General features: G+C 38.6%; 1 protein-coding gene across 1 annotated transcript in view; it reads right to left on the reverse strand.

The window, feature by feature from the left end:
• Positions 1 to 25,090, reverse strand: part of DPP6 (dipeptidyl peptidase like 6) — a 2,722,860-nt gene that overhangs the window by 110,833 nt on the left and 2,586,937 nt on the right. The window contains exons 21-22 of the mRNA XM_044066886.1: positions 10,681 to 10,735; positions 7,113 to 7,218 (exon numbers count right to left, since the gene is read on the reverse strand). Of these exons, the coding sequence (XP_043922821.1) occupies positions 7,113 to 7,218; positions 10,681 to 10,735 (161 nt within the window). The remainder of the gene's footprint in view (positions 1 to 7,112; positions 7,219 to 10,680; positions 10,736 to 25,090) is intronic.

Genomic DNA, 25,090 nt, shown 5'->3' on the forward strand with positions numbered 1-25,090 from the left:
CTCTATAGTAGACTGAGTAGAGGGAAAGGCAGGTTTGTTACACCTTGTAATTCTTCTTGTATCGAACTTATGAGGTCACTCTAGTTGCTGCATATGCCTGGGCAGGTACATATGGAAGGGAATATTGTACTCTGTGACTTGTCTGATAAGGGCAGAGTACATTGGGGATAATGAACCTTTAAACCTAGATGCCAAGCCCTTACTTATAAGCTGGGCAACATAAAATGATTTCCTTACCACTATATCCAACACATGGTGTTCAAAGGTAAGACTATTGTCTATGTGCATGTCCAGATCCCTGACCACTGGGTTGACTCTTAGGGGCATATTATCAACATAGTAATTAGCCAGGATGGTTGATATCCCAAAAAGTACAATTATGCATTTCTTAGCATTGAGTTTAAGATCATGGCTTTGGCACCATTTTATAGTCAGAGATAGGCCTTCCTGAAGAATGATAGAGTTTGCAGGTAAGTAATAATCCCCAGCTTGCAATCATCTGCAAACATAGTCAATAATAAACCTTCAGTGTTTGTTTCCTACCTTAAATATAGTAGCCTCCTTCAGGTGTTCCCTAAATCCACTTATTTTTCTCCATTATTTGCTTAACCTTGTATTGATTTTCAGGCATCAGAAATGTAGACACAATAGGTAATCATCCTGTGGTCCTTTGCTCATTAATAATTATGGTAATGAGTTAGTGACTCTCTGCAGCAGAGGATGTATATTCCAAAACTTGGAGAAGACAAATTTCATAGCTATTGTTACTGTTCTTTCTCATGAGATTTTCTAGAGTCTGGATAGTTCTTTCCACCTAACCATTAAATCATGGGTATTGAAGAGTGTACATTACTAGTCTGATTTCTCACTCATGCACATATCTTCTGAATACTTAACTTTTGTACTGAGGACACCTCTTCAGTACAACCACGCTATGTATCCCCAATCTCAGGAATACACACTTTAATGCACTAATCATAATTGCACTTGTGTCTGTCAGATGACTGTTATTAGGTATATTTATTTGCAAATATATTATATAGTGTCTCTTCAAACTGAAACAAATCAGTTCCCATTCAGCTTCATGGATACTCTGACAGTGGGTATACTATAATTCCTTTCTTTGGATTATTGTTATAGTACATATCACATAGGATCATAGGTGTATAATAAGCTAATGGCCCCTAGGGCCTTTCTAAGCCTAGCTAAACATCCCAATTGTATCCCATAAGTATATTTGCCTTATGACGTCATTTTAAGGGGTATGTGTAAGCCAGGGCAAGATTTACTGGTTGCCACTATCCATTAGAGACATAGGTGGTAAACCAGAGGTATATTTCTGATTTCCCATCTACTGGCTCAGTTTTTTCTTGAAAAGGGTTAGGGAAGAGCTTTGACTCACATGGATGGGAAGCCTGTACCAGAGAAGGAGAACTATCTGAAACACTTACCTGTTCCTCCTATATATGTTTGTAGGTTCATAGGTTCATAGGTAGGTACTAGGCTATTTGCCCGAGGGCATTTATAAGCCTAGCCAGAGTGTGTCGGCTTTCAGTGCCCCATTGATTAATTAACTGATCCTCTGTCAAGCAGAGCCAATGATGTGATCCCAGGAGTGTATTTTCTGTTACCCATCCACTTGTCAAGATTTCTCTTGAAGAGTGTTAGTGAGGGGCTTTGCCTAATGTAGTTTGGAATTTTGTTCCAAAGCATGGGGAGTCTCTGTGACAGGAATCTATCCCTCCAGCATGTTCTATTTATTGTTGTGGTGAGGTTTAGCTCACTAGAGCGCGTGGCTTGCAGTGACTTGGATTTCTTTAGGTGGAGCATTTCCATCAATTCTGAGTTGGACATGGCTTTGTAAGTCAGGCAGAGATCACCTCTGAGTAAGCGATATGCCACTGAGTACAGCCGGAGTTTTTTCAGTTGGGCTGCATAGGACATATGTTTGAGGCCAGTAATCCTCTTGGTGAGGTACTTTTGTGGTCTTTCCAGCTGTTGGAGGTGTCTTATGAGGTACATCCCAAATGGGGCATTGTACTCTATGATGGGTCTAATGAGTGACGAGTAGAGGGGCACTATAACCTCTTTATTTCTAGATGCGAACCCTTTAGTAATTAGATGGGCCACATAGAAGTATTTCCTAACTACTTTGGCAATATGATTGTCAAAGGAGAGATTACTATCTACCTGGGTCCCCAGATCTCTTATTACCTCTTCTTTATTAAGGGGGCTGCCACCTATGTGGTAATTTGTTGGTGTTTTGTTTTTTCAAAATGGGATGAATATGCATTTTTTTGACATTTAGCTTGAGCCCATGACTTTGACACCAGGTGTCCATCTCAGTAAGGCCCTTTTGGAGGATGTCCGTGGCAGCCGGAGAGTTGATTATGGCTCCCAGTTTGCAGTCATCGGTGAACTTGGTTAGCCATAGTCCTCCTGTGTTTGCCTGTACTTCTGAGAAGTATATGCAGAACAGTAGGGGTCCCAGGACTGAGCCTTGTGGGACACCACTTGTGACTGGTATAGAGTCAGACCTGGAGCCCGCTATTCTTACCATGTTAGTTCTGTCTGTAAGCCAGTTGGCAACCCATCTTGTGACGTAGGGGTTTATGTTCAGGCTGGTGAGTTTTTCTGTAATACCCAAGTGGGGAATGGTGTCAAAAGCCTTGGCAAGGTCAAGGTAGGCTGTGTGAACCACCTTTCCCATGTCTATGGCCTTGGTGACTGTCTAGAAGAAGTCAACCAGGTTTAGAAGGCATGATCTGCGATTAACAATGCCAAACTGGTTCAGGTCAAGTGTTTGGAGGTTCCCAATGTCTTTGTTAATGAGTTCCATGATGATGCACTCCATAGTCTTGCAGACCAGGCTAGTCAGGCTTATGGGGCGATAGTTACCAGGGTCAGTTGTGAACCCTCCTTTGTGGAGAGGAATAACTGTTGCTGAGTGCCATTCTATGGGCACATAGCTTGTGGAGAGGCAGAGGTTGAACAGCGTGTTTAGGTGAGGGGTCAGTTCATTCTGTAGTTCGTGCAAAACGCAGCCTGGGACACCATCTGGTCCCACTGATGCTGTATTTTTGGCTTTTGAAAGGGCTGTTTTCCCCTGTGCGTCTGTGATTTTTGGGACACTACACATTTTTGGTATTGTTGTGGGCCATTTTGGGGGTGATAGGGGTGTGAAGTTTGCACTGAATCTATCTGCCAGGATGTTGGCAATATCAGTAGGTTCAGTATATTTTGTGCTATTTTGCATTAGTTCAGTGCATATTTGTGAGTTGCCACTTAGATTCTTAACATAACTAATGAAGGCTTTGTGGTTATCTTTGGAATCCATGGCCATTTTTCTTTCGAAGTTAGCCTTGGATGATTTCATGAGGGACCTTAGTTTCTTACTGATACTGATCAGGGATGTCTTTCCTTCTTGGGATTTGCTTTTTTTCTGAACTAGTTTCCTCCTTCTATTGTATAGCCTGTTTATGGCAGGGGTCCACCAAACTGGTTTCCTTCTCTTAGAGGAGTGAGTCTTGGTTTTGCTAAGGATGGCATGATCCATGCATCCTTGTAGGTGCTCATAGAGTGCATTTGTAAAGGTTTCTGCATCTTGGGCAGCATTATCCTTTAGCATGAGGGCTGTGAAACTTACCACCTCTGTTTTAAGTAAGGTGAAGTTTGCTTTAGAAAAGGTTTTTACTGTGGTTTCCTTAGTTGGGGGTGGTGGTGGGGTGTGGACATCCAGAATGTCAAAAGCAAAGTTTAAAGCCATAGGTCACATAGTATTGATGTTATTTATTTTGTGGAAATGCAAAAGGTCCATTAGAGTGGGATCCAAGGATGCTTTGTATGTCAGGCATAGATTGCCTCTCAGCAGTCTGTAGAAAACAAAGTAGAGTGACAGGGCTCTGAGATGATCTGCATAGAACATGCTGTTTATGTCCCATTTTTCTTTTTGTGAGGAACCTCTGTGGACATTCTAAGTATTGCATGTGCCTGGTTAGCACCTACCAAAGAAGACATTGTGCTCAATGATGTTTCTGATGCAGGCTGAATACAGAAGAACAATGACTTTCTTGGACCTAGATGCCATGCCCTTGTTTATAAGCTGAGCAACACAGAATACTTTCCTTACCTCCTCAGATACATGTTGTTCAAAACACAGGTTACTATCTACATACAGACCCAAATCCCTGACTATTGGTTCTATTCTTAGAGTTATGTTATCAATGAGGTAATTTCCTATGGTAGCTGACTTCCCAAAGGGTACTATTATGCATTTCTTGGCATAGTTTTAATCAGTGGTTTGGTACCAGTGATTTGCATATGTTATTCCTCCTGTAGGATGTTGGTATCTTTGAGAGGAATCTGTGACTGCTCCATTGCACCTGCAAACATGGTCAGCCATAGACTCGTGACATTGCCCTTTACTTCTGAGAAATATCTGCTAAAAAGGAGCACGCCCAAGACAAGCCTATATCCATGGGACAGTTTACAATGCATGCAATAAATGCATACATAAATACATAAAATTAATAAACACATCTTTTCAGATAACTGGAGACATTATTTTGCCCACCCAGACAACTAAGTCTCGGACAAAAAGTGACTTTTCTAAGTAAGACTAACAAGACAGCATTTATTTCTATACAAACGATTCTTGCACAGTCATACTATTGACTGTAAAGCATTTCTCTAACTGCTTTTCTAAGGCAGTATTAATAAGCCTCTGGAGTTCTTTTTCTTTTCAAATTGAAAACTGAAGTAATACCAAAGTTCCAATTCTGCTTTCTTTTCTGACAAACATGCTCGTCACAGCATATTTGCTATATAAAGCTCCGCAGCTTATCCTTGTTTTACTTTCACATCTGTAGGTTAAGTTATGTCATCTGCCTCCTTGGAAGTGCATTGTACAAAGACATTCTAAATATATTACAGTGCTTCCACCTGAATGTGTTTGCCATAGAAATGGTCATGAGAGTTTTCATTTTCTATCTGAGAATCTCTTATGCATCTATAAATGCTCTTGACCCATAAGTAACTGATATATTATATTACAGTACACAGTTTTTACACCATTCTTACTGGTGTCTTCATTCAGGATAATTGGCTTATCCACAGTATAGTAGTTTATATACTCCAGTAACTAGTTTCTTGAACATTGCAAAACTATTATCCTCAAAGCTCCATTCCAAGGTTACAGCTTTCTCTAACAACTTTTTAAGAGACATAGTTATCTCTCATAAACTTTATGGGATACTGCATCCTTCCTAAAAATGGATGTGATATCTACTTGTATTTTGCCATTAGCATTTGCAAAATTGTTCTGATTTATTTTTAGGTTTTAATTCCCCGATGTTGGAATCTGACTTAGGTATTTCAAACTTGATTCTTTTACTTTACAGTTATTCTTATTTTGTCTTGATTTACTAAGTGGCTGGACTAATTTTTACCACAGTCTTTCTGCGGTTGTATTCTACATTAAGAGCTTGTCATGATTACAGCACCTTCCATGTTTCAATTAACAGTGGAACATCTGTTTGGAATACTTCTGGTACTGATAAAATGTCAAGCAGAAATACAGTCAGTGCTTTCCTAATTGTGTGCAATTTTGGAAAGTTCTACATCTAGCTTTGTCTTCTAGGAACCTTGATTTATATCCATTCCTGAAAAGAACCTATCATTTGGAAAAGGTGAGACCATTTTTTCAAATGAAATCAATGGGTAATGTTCAACAATGGTGAGACCACTTCTTCAGCCATAAACAATGAGTAATGTTAATCCCTTCAGTCAGATCTTATTACTCAATATACATATGAATCTTGCCTTGCATCATACCAGTAAACATACCTTTTGCATATTCTTTTAGCTCTAATAGTTTCTTAATAATGCATAAGCTTTCCATTCACTTTTTTTCTTTTTGCTCAGGTTTACCCTGCTCAGATTTAATTTAGAGTACAGTATTTTTCTCAGAGCTTGTATCACATGCACAGCATCAGATTGTGTGGGATTAGATATCTTTGAACAAGTTATTCTTCTCAAAGCAGGAATTATTTAAATTGCATAAGTAATGGCAACATGGTGACATCTGTAAAGGTTAGTATGTGCTTATTTAACTTGCTTTGGTGGGGCTGTTAGTTTTCTATACTATTTCCATTGGGAAGCATTTTGATACAAAGTCTTTGAGCTGCAAAGTTTGCATAGCTTGCCATTATTTCCTGTCCTTTTCCTTATCAGACAGCTACCCTTTTTAAGTTCTTAGATCTCTTGGGGATTAAGCACCCCTGAGCTATGTCTCTGCACCCTTTAACTGTAGCTCTGCCTAAGAATTTTGGCACAACATATTTTGGTACTGTATATGTCTGCTTGCCTCATTAGCAAATTTGACTAACTTGTAATGTTTTGTAGCCATCCTGTCTACATCTTGACATTATTCTTGTTTTGTGTACTTACTTTGTTATTGTTGGTGTTGATGTCAACAATCATTCTTGCATACCATGTCCAGTAACACCTCGTCTGGGGGATGAATGAATCAAAGGAGGGCAATAATCAGACAAGTAATGTCATATTCAACTGTGTTTTGTAGGGATGAACACAAGCTATGTAAGATGTGTATCTGCTGTTAGTGGTGTCTTTTTGTAGCAGACAGCTACAGCCACCATTCATGCTAAAGCGGCCAGTGAAATTGGAAAAGGTGTTGTATTTTCCTCTTGAAATTAAAATGTACCACTGACTATCTAACCAGCTGGACATATTACTCTATTCAGCATTTTCTGAACACCAGTCATAAAACTGGAAACAACAGCTACTCCAATGTGTTTTATGTTGCATCCCACCCTACTTCGACATAAAAGGTTAATGACATTGAAGCTATAATGAGTCTGAATCATTTACTGCAATGAAACATCTACAAATGGTCACATTGTTTTCCCTGAGAATGAAGTGCAAATCAAACAGTGTATAGTACTAGTGGACAAAATGCAACAGGTTAATCTAAACACCAGAAGAAATGGTTACAGTTGCAATATATCTTATACAGTAAATGCACTGCAGAGAGTTTCATTACCAATTGTTCATAAGAAGATGGTATGTTGAAACAGTGTCTGATTTGTGCTTACCATAAAGCTTAAAGTCTGTGATTGGTGAAAGAGCTACTCCACATTTAAATAATGGGTTATCTGCTCCTGCAGACAGAAGAAGGGTACTCAGATGCCCACCATACTCCTGCAGAAAGACAGATAATTATGCTTAATACCACTGCAAAAGTCATACAGAACTGTGCATGCAATATAAAGCTCATCTTTATGAATAAAATCTGATCTTTGTCTGGAAGGTATTATGACTAATACATGAAGAATGAGCCTTTTGTAGTTTGCTGTCTTTGTGCTGTACTGATCTGCCTTGCCAGCAGGCAACTTGCTGATGGAAGATTTACCACATGCTGTCATGGTCTCACTCCAGAATAAGACAATACATTTGTGTACAGGCAAAATTCTAGGAATGGGACGAGCTTCACATTGGGTTGGAATTTGGTTTGAACAGTTTTCATGTCATAGTATAATTTGCAGATCACCTGGCCTGCACTTGAATTGTTTTCACAGCAGTGGTCAATAATAAACATTCACTGGCCATTAATGCATGTCCTAGTGTTGATGTGTGACTCTCACTGTAAATAGGAAATAATTCCATAATTATATCACCTTCTGGAGAAGCAGTTACCTGTTATTCTGCTAAGTGTGGTGTCACCTATCAATTCATACTCAAATGATTTAGAAACTTTGATGCTATTCGTCCATAACAGGCCTAATTGTTCCCATAAATATTTTCTGTGGAGTGTTTTGACACCAAAATAACTCACCACTGTTTTTTATTTATCATTCTGAAGACATAACCACATTATGCTACTTATAATATAATAATTTAATATAGTTGGCTATATCTTACTCCCGTTATTGTGCATTTTCTGTTTGCCTTCATTTTAATGTGAATAATTCTCCACAGAAAACAAATTAAGCATGAAAAAACAGCTTAGTGTCTTATGAAATGTGTACTGGAAAAAAACATCTTCCCTTTCAAAGTTTATGTAAAAAACAGGCAACGGATGAATGTCCATAATCATCACTTCTGCTTCTGCAAGATGTTGAAATGCCAAGCAAGAAAGTAATGGTAGTTATATAGCATATTTTGATATGCATGTATATTGATTAATTACATTTTCCATTAATAATTGCTGTCGATAAATACAATCAAATTTGCAAGAAATCCAGTGGTGTGGACATTTTGGTACTGGTGTTAGGGGTTGTGTACCACTAGTTTAGATGTTTATGTAATATTATGCCTAGAGCCATATAAACTCAGTTTGCAGAGTTTGCCTAAGATTCGACAAATGCCATATTTTCTAAGGTTTTACTAAAGGAAGTCAGTTATAAACACACCTCCCCACTGTCTGTTTTTCTCTATCGCTCACACACACACACACACACACACACACACACACACACACACACACACACATCATAGTGAGGATACTAGCAACTGTACAGTGTTCAGAGGCACTGTCTGTTTTTTTTCTTTGTGAATAAATATATATATATATATATATATATATATATATATATATATATATATATATATATATATATATATATCAGATAAATGAAAACGCAATCTGTTGAACGCTCATATGAGCAAATAATCATAACATCGAAATTTGTATTGTGGGGGCTGTGCCCCCCACACCCCCTGCTAAATATATATTCCTACTCCGAGGTAACACTACAGTGGGGAAAGGGCAAATATCTCACTCTTTACTGTACTGCAATCACAAAATATCACTTCCGATGTTATGATTATTCGCTCATATGAGCGTTCGAGAGATTGCGTTTTGTTTATCTAAAGTAGACCATATATATATATATACACACACACACACACACACACACACACACACACACACACACACACACACACACACACACACACACACACACACACACACACACACACACACACACACACACACACACACACACACACACACACACACACACACACACACACACACACACACACATACCAAGAGAGACTACATAGAGTCCTAGTAAAGATAGGGGTGTCTAATGTTATTTTGTGTGTCATACATAAACTGGTCTTCCACAGTGTTCTGGGATTTCATTTTCACTTTTTTGTGGAGTTCCCTTATCAACAGGAATCCATTGTCCAACTCATAGATAACTGTACATGTTTCAGTGTCTGAATTTCTACCACAGCATTCTCAGTAACTGCTTTCCTTTTTTTTTCTGTCATATCCTGTATCAACATGATCCATGAGACTCTGTATGTGTGTATGAATGAATGAATGATTATATCTGTCTATACATATACCTGTATATATGCTTATGACTAGTAACCCTGAAAACACTTATTCCAACTGTAACAGCAATTGTGATGGTTTGCCAGTTTTCAGTACTCTCCACAAGCATCTTTCTTAAAAAAAATATCTATCTATATATATATATATATATATATATATATATATATATATATGTGTGTGTGTGTGTGTGTGTGTGTGTGTGTGTGTGTGCATGTATATATCAATATACATACAAGTATATATATATTTTTTGCAAATACACATCAGAGAAACAAAAATATCTGGAAAAAGGAATGGTTACACAGATGGTTGGAAACAATTAAAGAAAATAAAAAAAAAAAAAACATTTTTGTAGGGCCATGACCTCCTGCAATCCTCATACTGCTACTACTAAAATATATCAACTCAAAGATTGCACAACAGTCAGGAAGGGGACAAACTTCCTTATCCTTTGATAAGATGATCTCACATCAAAACATACAGCTGTAACATTACAAATAAAAGTAGCTTAAACTTCCTCACTTTTTGATTAGATGATCTCACATCAAAACATACAACTGTAACAACTCCCATTACAGATAAAAGTAGCGTCTGAGCATCTGTCACATCTTTACCATTGCTCTTTGACCTTTTTATGTCATGGTTGTCTGTATGTTACCATCAGATGGGCAAACATCTGAAAGGTGAATCTTAATTTAATAGCACAGAACAGCAATTTTGACAGTATAATATGTATAGCAATTTGCTCCATTTTTCTTTGTGTGATCATTCTTTTATATAATATCTTGCACCGTACTGAGAATGTGACTCCATTTTCATGTTTTCGACATGTCTATAAAAGTGGCAATGCCCACATTTTCATATTTGACAATTGTATCAGGTTCTGTCATATATTTTCCCACCTTCCCTTCCCTATGCCATGCTTCAGCATGTAAATTTGGTATCTTTCATCTTTATACATCATTGTGTTTATAATTAAACTGAATATGGTGAGTGAAGACTACTAACCCAGTGATTCATTTTTCTCCAGTTTCAAATCTAATCAGTTATCTGAAATGAACATTTCCTTATTCTGGTTATATACTCTAAAATGGATTTAAGTGTTTCACACCCATCTGGTTTCTGGTATCTCATTAATTGTACACCATTTTGTATACAAACATAAAATGGATTTTTTTTGTTATTATTATAAATTACAGTTTGTGTGGCAATCCATATAGATTATTTCAGAATTCCCATGACAGTGTTTCATTGTTTTATAAGTGTGTGTGTGTGTGTGTGTGTGTGTGTGTGTGTGTATAGAGAGATTTTACCTTTCCAAAAACACCAGTTCTCATTTTGTCAACAAAGTCTTCTTTTAACATTGTCCTAAAAGAAATGAATGAAAAAGAGAAATATAAACATCTCGTTGTTAAGGAAAAAATATACAATTTAGTTTTAACACAGATGTCAGTAACTTCCATACAACATAATGAATTAACAACACATGCTCTCTTTTATAATTCAGTATTTCAATAGTTTGAAAAAAATGCATTGTGGTAAAATGTCAGTCAAAACACAGACTCCAATATATATATATATATATATATATATATATATATATATATATATATAAACCTTAGTATCAACCCAGTTATCAAGATGTTTTTAAATAGATATAGTGATTCAGACTGTCTAAGTAATATAAGGAGTTTATTCCATATACCTACCATAAAATGTGATCTTCCAATGTTAAATTGATAGTTACACTTCCTAGTAATTTGAATAGAACCTGTAAGCTCAGTGTTTAGTAATAATTGGAGCTCCTCATTCCTTAATGCCTGATATGCTAGATTCAGCATTCCTCGCATAAACCTATAACGTATGTAAAAAGACCTAAAACTTCCAATCTACTTGATTTGGAAGATTTTTCAATCCAGAAATTCTTTGTAAATTTCCTCTGTATTCCTTCTAAAATTAATAAATCCATTTTGGTATATACATAAAACAACATAGTATAGCCAATAATAGGTCAAACTTCTTTCTTCTTCTTCTTTCGGCTGTTCCCATTAGGGGTCACCACAGCGGATCAACTGTTTCCATTTCTTCCTGTCCTCTGCATCTTGCTCTGTCACACCAACCACCTGCATGTCCTCTCTCACCACATCCATAAACCTTATCTTAGGCCTTTCTCTTTTCCTGTTACCTGGCAGTTCCATCCTTAGCATCCTTTCCCAATATACCCAGCATTGTCCTCAGCACATGTCCAAACCAATGCAATCTCACCTCTCTGGCTTTGTCTCTAAACTGTCCAACCTGAGCTGACCCTCTTATCTACTGATTCCTAATCCTATCCCTCCTCGTCACACCCAATGCAAATTTTAACATCTTTAACTCTGACTCCTGCCTTTTTGTCAATGCCACCATCTCCAACTCATATAACATAGCTGGTCTCATTATCCTCTTGTAGACCTTCCCTTTCACTCTTATTGATACCCATCTGTCAAAAAGCACTCCTGACACTCTTCTCCACCCTACCTGTACTCTCTTCTTCACTTCTTTTCCACACTCACCATTACTCTGAACTGCTATCCCAAGTATTTAAACTCGTCCACCTTCTCCAACTCTACTCCCTGCATCCTCAAAATTCCTCTGTTCTCCCTCTCATTCACACACATATATTCTGTCTTAGTCCTGCTGAGCTTCATTCCTTTCCTCTGTAGAGCATACCTCCACCTCTCCAGGGTCTCCTCAACCTGTTCCCTATCCTCACTACAGATCACAATGTCATCCACAAACATCATAGTCCACTGGGACTACTGTCTGATCTCTTTTGTCAACTTGTCCATCACCATTGCAAATAAGAGAGGGCTCAGAGCTGATCCTTGATGTAACCCCACTTCCACCTTAAATGCATCCATCACTCCTACAGCAGATCTCACTACTGTCATGCTACCCTCGTACATATCCTGTACCACTCTTACATACTTCTCTGCCACTCCTGACTTCCTTATACAATACCACAACTCCTTTCTAGGCACCCTGTCATATGCTTTCTATAAGTCCACAAAGACACAATGCAACTCCTTCTGACCTTCTCTGTACTTCTTCATCAACACCCTCAGCGCAATTACTGCATCTGTAGTGCTATTTCCTAGCATGAAACCATGCTGCTGCTGCTGATCACTAATCATCACTTCCCTGCTTAACCTAGCTTCTACTCCTCTTTCCCATAACATCATGCTGTGACTCATCAGTTTTATCCCTCTGTAGTTACTACACCTTTCCACATCACTCTTATTCTTAAAAATTGGTACCAAAACACTTCTCCACTCCTCAGGCATCCTCTCACTTTACAAGATTTCATTAAACCATCTGGTTAAAAACTCCAGTGCCATCTCTTCTAAACACCTCCATGCTTCCACAGGTATGTCATCTGGACCAACAGCCTTTCCATTCTTCATCCTCTTCATGGCTGTCCTTATTTCCTCCTTTCTAATCCATTGCATTTCCTGATTCAATATCCTCACATCATCCAACCTTCTCTCCCTCTCATTCTCTTCATTCATCAGCCACTCAGAGTACTCTTTCCATCTGATCAACACACTTTCCTTACTTGTAAGTACATTTCCCTCATTATCCTTTATCACCCTTACCTGCTGCACATCTTTCTCAACTCAGTCCCTCTGTCTATCCAATCGGTACAAGTCCTTTTCTCCCTCCTTAGTGTCCAACCTTTCATACAACTCTCTATATGCCTTATCCTTAGCCTTTGCCACCTCTCTCTTCACCATATGCCTTATCTCCTTATACTCCTGTCTTCTTTCTTCATCTCTCTGACAATCCCACTTATTCCCCACCAACCTCTTTTCTCTGTATACCCTCCTCTACTTCCTTGTTCCACCACCAGATCTCCTTGTCCTCCTTCATCTGTCCAGATGTCATACCAAGCAGTTTTTTAGCTGTCTTCCTTACCAGCTCTTCTGTAATTACTCAGCTATTCAGTAAATCTTCACTGCCACCCAGTGCCTGTCTTAACTCTTCCCTGAAATACACCTCACAATCACCCTTTTTCAGCTTCCACCATTTGATCCTTGGCACTGCCCTCACACTCCTCCTCCTCTTCTTGATCACCAACATCATCCTACAGACCACCATCCTATGCTGTCTAACTGCACTTTCCCTTTCCACCACTTTACAGTCTCCAGTCTTCTTCAGACTAACCCTCCTACATGTGATATAATCCACCTGTGTGCATCTTCCTCCACTCTTGTACATCACCCTATGTGTAGGTCAAACATATGCAATTAATATTTTTTTTAAATAATGTTGTTTTCCTTGACACAAAGTTCTTAAAAATTAATGCTATAACTTTGAGCAATTTGGTTTTAATTACCTGGACATTTCATCTAAATGTAAAATGATTACACATTTTAATGTGCAAGTTCTCATATTCTAATAAATTTGATAAAACTGTGGTTGCAAATTTTACCTTGACATCCAAACTAGATTTGCCAAAGTAAAAGACCAACATTTATCCTTATTAATATTTTAGCCCAGGGTAGTGTTGTCGCCTCACAGTAAGACATTGTCCTGTTTGATTCTCAGCTAGAGTGTCTTCTGTGTGGAGACATGCATGAATGAGTGTACCTTCATTGAAGGTTGTGTGTCAGGGCTGGCAACTCGGCACGTAAAAATCTACTGCCAATCATTAGTGGACCGGAGTTCCGCTGTGGTGACCCCTAACCGGGAAAAGCCGAAAGACACAACAACATAATTTAACCAAAAAGCTACTTTGCTCAAGGGCAGAATAAATTCATCTGCATCTCTTGATGATGCCATAACATGTCCTGATTTCATATTGTCAGCATATCTTGCCATTCAGATAGAGGAATGCGTTGGTATCTGAGAAAATAAATATATTAAATCACACTTAAACCAGTAATGAACCTTGTAGGATCCCTTTAAGCACATCAGTTCAGTTGCATAATTTTTAATTCTAACTTGCTGCTTCCTCCCACTCAGCCAGTTTGAGATCCAATTTATAATGTATGGATTTATCAGCTTTTCATGCATTGCATAAATAATTGCATTTTGTGGAATACTGTCTAAAGCCTTAGAAAGATCTATATATACCAGTGGTGGCTGGTGACTTCAAATCAAAGGGGGGATGCAGGAGACAGCTGAATGGGTGGTGACAACAGGAAGGGGTGTGGCCAACTAGAAAGGGGTGGGGCTATGCCCAAAACAACAAAAACTGGGACTTTAATTAAATACGCTGCCCTGGGTGCCAAACCATCATAATGAGAGTCCAAATCAAGACAAAATGAAGTGGAGAAGAAAAAAAATATTTCATGACAGCTTACTTAATATCTATATGGAAACAAAAAGGTTGTGAGGCATGAAAAAATAAATTACTTTTTAAATACATTACTGGAATATCAGTCAAAATCAAGTATGAAAAAACAAGCAGCACTCAACTCAAGCCACTTCTCCTTGCACTGGAGTTCTAATTATAATTTATATTCAGCTTTATTAAAGTACCAAGTAACATGCTGAAAGTAGCAATTTCTGTGATACCCCCACTTGTAAAAATGTTTCTTATCCAAAAAGACCTGCTGCCTGACAACAACTATCTACTTGTTTCATGGGGAAAACATAATCAAAGTAAAAAATGAACAGCAAACAAGAAACAAGCTCAAGATAAATTGCTTAAAGGATTACTGCACAGGTTATGGACCACACATGATAGATTGGCATTCTGTTTAGTTTATGGGTAAAGCCTGCAAAGAGGACTGCAAGTCTCCAACAAATGTAATGAGCTTCTGAAAATATTGTAATCCTGTCTTTTATTACAAAGACTGTCATATGCATGTCAATACCTAAGGCATATACGTTATCTAGTTATGTAAATATTCTCAGCATGGCAACAACAAAAAGGCTTTCAGTGTTGGTAATTCTTTAACTGTATGCTTATTAAAGCTTAGTTGCATCTTACAATCTCAGACAAGCTTACCTGATGGTCATTAAAGCATTGCTACTTAAACACAGAGCAACAGGCACTGCAACAACATGCATTTTCTGAATAATAAGAAGCATAAATCAACAGTATAAAAATATGACAGAAAACCAGAACATTCTGCAAAATCAAGGACAGATGAAAAGCCACTGTAGTACTTCTGCCCCCCCCCCCCCAACCCGGATGGGAGGATACTCTGCACACTTGCACTGCATTAACTGCTCCTTGCCTGGACACATCCAGAGTCACTATATCGGGGAGTGGGGTGCAACAAGTATGTCACAATTTGAAACGTCTCTGGCTGACGGTGATAGCCCTGACACATTTGTCATACCTCTCAACCTCAGAGCAAGAAATCTGGACAAAGCCATAAATAGAAGTGGGACAAAGGCCCAAAAATAAGGACAATTTTTAAATATTGCTGTTACAAAATTTGAAAGATAACAGAATAGTAGGTCTTACATTAGTATGAATTTTCTGAAGGGAGTGAAATCTGAAACTCAAATGTCTGGCATTATTTTCTAACTTCAGTCTTTAATGACTTGCCACTAATTTGCCAGAAAACCACAATTTTATGAAAAACGGACCAAAAATGTGATGCAAAAGTATAAAATAGCCACACAATAAAGCTGGAAACCTGTCAAAGAAGGGATACTTTTTAAATATTAGTAGTGTTGAGTTAAGCAGCTGACAAAAATAAGAGAATCTACATGCATTTCTGAAATAAAAGTAACTTATAACTCTGATCATTACAATTATTTATTAATTGTAAACCCTCCATGTTTTCTTCCAAAATTGCCATTTTCCAGAGGGATTATTAGGGGGAGAGCAACATTTTGAGCCAAAATCATGGACAGTTGAGAGGTTTGGACATACCTAATTCTGTAAAGTGATTTATTTGTGTGTACCTCTTAACCTCTTAACACAGTAAATCTGGACAAGGCCAAATATATTGGGGGAACATACAAACACTATTAAAAGTTGCTCTTGTATAAACTTAGACAGTTGATAGAATAACAGCTCTTGCATCCATTTTTCTGAAGGGTATGAAGTCTGAAACTCAATGTCTGTCATTATTTAGTGACTTCATTCCTAAATGATTTGTCAGAAAACCACAAATTTTATGAGGAACAAACCAAAAATAAGAAGCAAAAATCTATTCATTCTGCAAAAATCTGGACAGTTGAGAGGTATAGTTCAGCCGGGGCTGCCTTTGAGTTTGCCGTCCTTCACCCCTCACAATCATGATCGAATGGGGCTTCCCCCCTGCAGCCATTCCAATGTCCCATTACTTGGCTATTTCACCCCATTTACCATAAACACTGTAATGTGCATACTGCTTTACTTCTATGATGATTTGAATTTCATTTAAAAGTTTTATTTTGCATTTTACAGCACAAACACTAATAGACATCTGCTAAACAAAGCAATGCAGTCTCAGAATGAAAATAGACTTATCATTAAAACTTCTCTGCCTTTGAAACTCACATTCATTGAAACAGCATTGAAACCCACATTCAAAGAAAATACATCTGTCTAGTGGCAGATAAAGATTAACTTTGGACTGTTTTTAAATTATAGGGCCTTACACATGAAACATACATGTGTTCTTTAATACACCTTCCTGATTGTATTAAATTACATTCCTTGTATAATACAGTACAGTTGTTAGAGGGCATTTTAAATGTATTGTTTTGAACATTTTTCCGGTAAACAATGAAACATAATGCATGTACCAATAATGACAAAACTGCACATTTCCATCATAAAAGTCTACTCATACCTCTACAATCCACCAGTATCAGTAAATATGTACAATCTCTGCAGAAGTAAACTTCATCTAAATAATTCCACATTTAAGAGATCTGTAACTAATGAAGAGGTTGCTGCTAGCAAACAACTTTAGATTTCATTGTTTCATCTATAAATAAAGTGCCTGCTGCTCTTGAGGAATAAGTTGCCTATGTTACATTAAAAAGTGATAAGCTAGTAATATTGCAATAAGGAATGGATGGCAAACTGATAACAGGTTCATAGTTACTAGGTATCTCTGCCAAAGAGGAACTTCTCAGGATTGTAGCATCCAACCCCTTTAAAAGTACAACACAGGACAGTTTCAGTAATGCATTCACATACTGTGGGAGTAGAACCTACTGCCTTCTGCATCAACAGCAAATACATGCTATTAACAATGCAAACAGACTTAGCATAAGCAGCACTAATCTTCTCTTCCCTGAAGCTCTCAGCTCCTTGTACAATCCATTCAACAGTCAACTGTATCTCTTAACTTTGCAGCACAAGAAATCTGGAAAATGCCAAAATTTATTTGGGGGGGGTCAAAAGTCAAAAAACCAGGTACACATTTTAAACATTGCTAGTATAATCTTGGAACGTTGCTAGAATAAAATCGTGTGTTACCACCATGCATTTCACTCCGAAGTCTTGAACCCAGGACCCTGTGCACTACAGTCAGATCAACATACCACTATGCCAATTCAGCTGTTTCTTGAAAGACAGGCAGACTGAAACTTAAATGGCTATCATTTAGTGAATTCAGTTCTCACCATAGATCTCAACCTCTTAGCAAAAAACACCTGGACAAAGCCAATAATGGGGGGATACAGCCCCCAAACATATCTAGTGAAGTCATTTCTCATCATAACTCTGAACCTCTTAGCACAAAAACCTGGACAAAGCCAATAATGGGGGAATGCAGCCCCAAAAATAGGGACAAATTTCAAATATTGATCTTATAAATTTAGAAAATTGCTAAAATAAAAGGTTTTGTGTTACCATGTACTTTCTGAAGAAAACGAAGTCTGAAATTCAAATGCCTATCATTATTTAGTGAATTCAAAATCCAGAAAACCAGAGATTTTATGTGGAACAGAACAAAAATATGTGGCAAAAATCTGAATAGTTTGCACAAGTGGTGGTAGGTAGGGAATTCAGGCTCTTGCTACTTGCACCCACACACACAACCTGAGTTTGGAGTCCATCTTCATTTGAAATTCCAATTTCTGCAACAGCTGTCATTTGTAATTCCTGCAGCAACTTCAAAGTTCCAGCTCCCATGCGAGAGCAAGCTATCCAGCCTGCAAACATTGCAGTCCAATCCCCTTCCAGTCTATGCAGTTGTAGCCACATAGACTTCTGGGCATAGTCTGATACCTTCTTCCAAATCCGGACTGGTTAAACAGAAGTCCAGATTCCTGCATGCATGGGTGGACTTCCAGGATCATTTTGTTTATTTTTTTTTTACAGCTGGGGGGCTGCAGTCCTGCAGTCCAATAGCACGAGCCGGCCCTGATATATACAACAACAACAGATAAACCCTGATCTAAAGCCAAAGTAACATGGCCATAAAAAGTTGTCAGATTAAAGTGATCTATTATTATATTTAAAGCCATGTTGAGATAGATGCAACAGACAATCCCTTAAATCAGTAGTCAAGAAAGATAGTAAACATCTCTCAAAACTCTTACTCGCCAGGGGAGTTACACTACTTGGCCTGTAACTGGAGATAATATTCACTGAACTATACTTGTAAATATATATAACATCTGTAACATTGTATTAAAGAAGGATGCAATAATTGCAGACATATGTTCAGTGTAAGTAACCCAAAAGCATCCTGGTAAGTTGTCAGGACCCTTTGAACTGTTTTGTCTTATGTGGCCCAGCAATTTTTTACAGTGTCCAAACTAAAAAAAATGGATATTCATAACTATCATCCTTTAAAGGGTCCCTAACACAACAACTGACCCTACTCTTGGAGTCACTCACAAGACAATGTTTATTAAACCCCTCATCCAGTTCTACTCCTTCATGCAATACTTTTTTTATTTACAATAATAGGGCCCACTCCATTGTTTTTCACTTTTAAATTTCTGAACATAGGAATAAAACTTTTTTGTTGTAAGATTAGACAAATGAGTAATGAGCTCTTCAATTTCCTACTAACTAAATTATAAGCTCTTTCACCTGTAGCAATCTTATATCTTTTCCATATACCTAACTTCTTTTTTTTTCAATAATTTAGAATGTGCTGTGCTCCATCAAGGGGATGAATAGGTCTCATATTTCCTGGTTATAGTGTGCCTATACTGATTTAAATGTTAGTGGAATGTTTGCACTAATTATCCCACATAGCAACTAAATTAAGACTTTACATCGATAGAGCAAACGAGTTTGTGAGTGCAATTGTAGTTAAATCAAATAATTTGTTTTTGTCAAAAATAATCTTAACTTGTTCTTTTAAATGTGAATTTATAAATACAGCAAACTCAAAGGCATTATGATCTGTACTACTTAATGATATATTTGTTATACCATATCATGCATCCAGGGCTGTATTCTTTCCATTTGTTAACCTTTTTGAATTGTTTACCTATGATTTGCCATTACTTTGGCTGTATGTATATGACATCATCAAAATTAACTTGCATTTCATATGAAGTAAATGTTTCACAAGTCTCAGTATTCAAAGCATGCCTCACTACATGCCTTCATGTGGTAAAATCCAGACACATAGATCATTACATTAAGTGAGATCTCTGATGGGTCTGTATCACCACATTGAATGGTGATAAGTTCAAATGCCCTTTGTTCAAACCAAAAAGTCCAAAAGCCCTAAACCGCGAATTACGGAACATCGATTTTTTTCCCAGGGAAAAAAATCAGTGGGCCATCTTCGGGGCATTGCTATTTCCTCCACTGTAATGCGATCTTGGACTTGACATATTTAAGTAGGGGAGGGTGTGTGGGGGGGCACAGCCCCCATGTTGGGGGGGGTTGAAGCCCCCCACTTCAGTTTGTTTTAAAGTTGTACCTTTTTTTTTCATGGAGAAGCGATTTTTTTCCATGGGGAAAAAAAATCGCTATTCCGTAAGTTCACTGTTTAGGGTTTTTGGACTTTCAGGTTCGAACAAAGGGCGTTCAAACTTATCACCATTTGATGTAGTGATACAGACCCCAGCTGTACCTACTGGGCAGGGAGAAATTAACATGCAGAAGATTGTGTATTTGTCATGGCCCTGATGAACTCTATTGTCTAATTTGTTAACTCAGTAAAGTGCTTGAAATGAAAACTGATGTGATTTCTGTCTTCATATAATCCTGTAAATAACAGTTCAATAGGTGCAGGTTAGTGTGATGTTACCAATTGATGAAAATACCTCTAATACTTTTATCCAATACATTCTGCACTTTTAAAATGGGTATATGCCAACTCTCTTTTCTTTGTAGTGCAGGGATACTCCATGAGCCAAGAATGCCTTTCAGCTTTCCATGATTTTTGTAAATTATTCCTGCTTTTGTATCAGAGCTCTACCTCTTGTAAATTCTGCTATATTTTGGCAAACATTAAAGATTATACTCCATAAATACTGTCAGACCTTAAAGTTCAAAATATTTTTCTTCATTAAGTAGTGTGTTGATGCAGGTCCTATAAATTCAACTTTCTAAGTAAATAAGAACAGTGTTTTAAGACTAACCCTGGTTTTGTACCTTGACCCTCTGTATTTTTAGCTTTGTCCTGGATTCTTGATCTTAGAGGCTGAGAACCATTATGCTAAGTGGTACTCTCCACTGCATGGTGGTTGCACCTTCAGGGACAGGTTAGTGACCATGTATCTCAGCCATGAAAGTAAATCAAACACACAAACACATGCACACTCACTCACACACACACACACGAGTGCACACGCACACACACACACACACACACACACACACACACACACACACACACACACACACACACACACACACACACACACACACACACACACACACACACTCTTCAAGCTACTATCAGATGCCATGAACTTTTCAAAGGCAAACTTCACGTTATTTAAGACTGAGGTGGAAAGTTTCAAAGCCCCCATGCTGAAGGATAACTCTGTCCAAGCTGCAAAAATCTTTACTAATGCATTCTACAGGCACCTACAAGAATGCATGGATCATACCATCCCAAGCAAAACCAAGACTCACTCCTCCAAGAAAAGGAAACCAGTCTGGTGGACTGCTGCCATAAACAAGCTATACAACAGAAGGAAGAAACTAGTGCAGAAAAGAGTAAAATCCCAAGAAGGGAAGACATCCCTGATCAGTATCAGCATGAAACTACGATCCCTCATGAAATCATCCAAGGCGAGCTTTGGAAGACAAATTGCCAAGGACTCCAAAGATAACCACAAGGCATTCTTTAGCTATGTCAAGAATCTAAGTGGCAATGCTCAGATCTGCTCGGTGTTAGTGCAGAATGGCACAAAATACACTGAACCAACCAATATTGCCAACATCCTGGCAGACAGGTTCAGCGCAAACTTCACCCCCCTCTCACCCGCAAAAGGGCCCATAACCATACCAGAAGAATGTAGAGTCCATGAAATCACAGACACTCAGGTTAAAACAGCCCTCTCCAAAGCAAAGAACACAGCATCAATGGGACCGGACGGTGTCCCAGGCTGTGTCCTACATGAGCTCAAAGATGAACTAACCCCTCACCTAAACACACTGTTCAAACTCAGCCTCTTCACAGGCTACATACTCATAGAGTGGCGCACAGCAGTGGTTATTCCGCTCCACAAAGGTGGAGCCACAACAGACCCTGGGAACTATCACCCTATAAGCCTGACTAGCTTGGTCTGCAAGGCTATGGAGTGCATCATCATGGAAATCATTAACAGAGACATTGGGAACCTCCAAACACTGGACCCTACCCAGTCCAGCTTTGTTAAGGGCAGATCATGCCTCCTGAACCTGGTGGACTTCTTTGAGACAGTTACCAAGGCTATAGATGAGGGAAAGGTGGTACATACAGCCTACCTAGACCTGCAAAGGCCTTTGACACCATTCCCCATTCTGGTATTATAGATAAGCTCACCAGCCTGAACATAAACCCCTACATCACAAGATGGGTTGCCAACTGGCTCATGGACAGAACCCACATGGTGAGAGTTGCAGGAGCTAGGTCCGACTCTAAATCTGTTACAAGTGGAGTTCCCCAGGGCTCAGTCCTAGGACACCTCCTGTTCGGCATATACTTCTCAGAGGTACAGGCAAGCACAGGAGGACTATGGCTGACCAAGTTCACAGACGACTGCAAACTAGGGGCTATAATTGACTCTCCAGCTGACACAGACATCCTCCAAAAGGGTCTCACTGAGACATATACCTGGTGTCAAAATCATGGCCTCAAGCTAAATGCCAAAAAGTGCATAGTCATCCCCTTTGGAAAAAACAAAGTACCTACAAACTACCACATAGGTGGTAGTCCCCTAAATATGGAAGATATAATAAGGGATCTGGGGACCCAAGTAGATAGTAATCTCAACTTTGATAATCACATTGTTAAAGTAGTTAGAATATCCTTCTATGTGGCCCACCTAATCACAAAAGGGTTCGCATCCAGATTAAAAAAGGTCATTGTAGCCCTCTACTCATCAGACCCATCATAGAGTACAACGCCCCATTTGGGATGTACCTTACAAGACACCTGCAACAGCTGGAAAGACCACAGAAGTACCTCACCAAGAGGATCACTGGCCTCAAACAGATGCACTATGCAGCTCGACTGAAGAAATTACAGCTGTACTCGGTTGCATACCGCCTACTTAGAGGTGATCTCTGCCAGACATACAAGGCTATGTCCAACCCATTATTGAGGGACATGCTCCACCTAAAGAAAACCTTATCCCCGCCAGCCACAAGCTCTAGGGATCTAATCCTCACCACAACAATAAATAGGACATGCTGGAGGCATAGATACCTGTCCTAGAGTCTTCCCATGCTTTGGAACAAGATCCCAATCTACATCAGGCAGAGGTCCTCACTAACACTCTTCAAAAGAAATCTTGATGAGTGGATGGGAAACAGAAAGTTTACCTCGGGGATCACTTCAGTGGCTCTGCTGGACAGAGGTGCAAGAAACTAATCTAAGGGGGTGGCAAAAGCCAACACATTCTGGCTAGGCTTATAAATGCCTTCGGGCAGATAGCCTAGTACCTACCTATGAACCTATGAATAATGCCCAGAGAATGATACCATGACCATTACCTAGATGACCTGGGTATTAGTAGTAATTCATGCACAAGAGGAGCCAATAGTGGATGATGGGAAAGAAGTGCTAATTGTTACATTCTCTATCTAATGGCTAGGATAAGGATGCATGTTTGTCTCTGAGGAGTGGGTGTGGGGTATGTTCTGCAATGAGATACTCTGGTGGAAAATGATTTACCTATACTTTGGTGTAGGGTTGTTTGAGAGGATACTCACTTGTCTTAGCTACTGATATTCCAGCTGGTCACCCTCCTAATGTCACACTCAAGTGTGGTTGCTAAGATGAATAAGGAGGAAGTTAGGTGCATGTAGAAAAAAATGATCCACCTGAAATGATGGCCCACCACAACTTAACTCCCACTCCCACAAGAGGATGATCATTCTTGATAGGCCAGTGGTCCAAACAAGTTAATGGAGTAGTGGGATGGGTGGAGGATCAGGGTGAAAAATCCATGAATGTGCAGTTAGAGTAAGTCTAAAATGCTACTTCCTGAAATGGAAGAATATATTTTATGCACTGAACTGACTGTGAATCAAATTAAGCCATGAGACAGAGTCGGGGAAAAGTTACTTAAAGGGTAACAGAAAAGTGAATTTTCAAAATTATATTAAAGATTAAGAGTTTACCTGATCCTTATAAAGACATAAAGGCAGATTGCCTGGGAACCCAGAGCCAATACATAAACATGGTATGTAATTGCATGGGGTTACTTTGTTGTAAAATCACTTATTAGAGCCTTAAGCAATTCCTAAAAGTGCCCATTCTGCAGGGAGCATCTACATACTCTCCCATGTACCTGAAGGAGTCTAGGTTCAGATAAGGTGGAAGACCATCCTCTGTAATTTACAGACACATGAATGGTATATAAGACAGTGAAAGAAATCCAATATTTGGTGGAGGCCATTTTGTAGTTTACCAGCACTGAAATGAGGGCACATACGCCTGATGACTGTGGCAAGCCCATGGTATGTCTTATTGTAGACTACCAGCATGAAATTCAAATATGCACACCTGATGACAGTTGTACACTCATAATGTTTCCTACAATAGGTTAATAGCACAGAAGTGTATAGACATAGGTCTTATGACTGTTGTACACTCATGGTGTGCCCTCTTCTGGATTATAAGAAGTGAAATGCATACAGATATGTGTAATGTCTCTGGCACATGGATGGTGTGTTCTGCTATGCATTATCAGTGAGCAAAGTTGTACTTATATGTCTGATGATTGTGGCACAGTGTTGGTATGTTCTGCTCTGGACCGCCAGTACTGAAATATGCATGCACGTGCTAAATGATACACTGAAAATGTTCTCTGCAGAGTATTTATGAGCCTAATTCACCACGAACATACATGTAAAAGAGTTTCAGATAATATAAATTTATCGAGCTGCAAATATACCAGCTTTGGAAATTATACTATGTTTAGCCACAATGTATGACTAAGAAACCATACCACTGGCATACACTGACAAACATGTCTCCCACCAATTGAATAAAAATGCAGTGAGATCAAATCATCAAAGCAATGTACGCACTGCCTTTGCTTAACTACATGATAGATGTAAATACAGTGAGCTTATTGTAGCACGTAACAGTGCTAGGCATGTCACTTGTCATACACCTCACACCTGGAATGTGTATTACTTTCTGTAACTGC

The sequence above is a fragment of the Protopterus annectens genome, chromosome 3.part1 (genome assembly GCF_019279795.1).
Source record: "Protopterus annectens isolate FY-2018-M chromosome 3.part1, PAN1.0, whole genome shotgun sequence".
Taxonomy (NCBI): Eukaryota; Metazoa; Chordata; order Ceratodontiformes; family Protopteridae; genus Protopterus; species Protopterus annectens.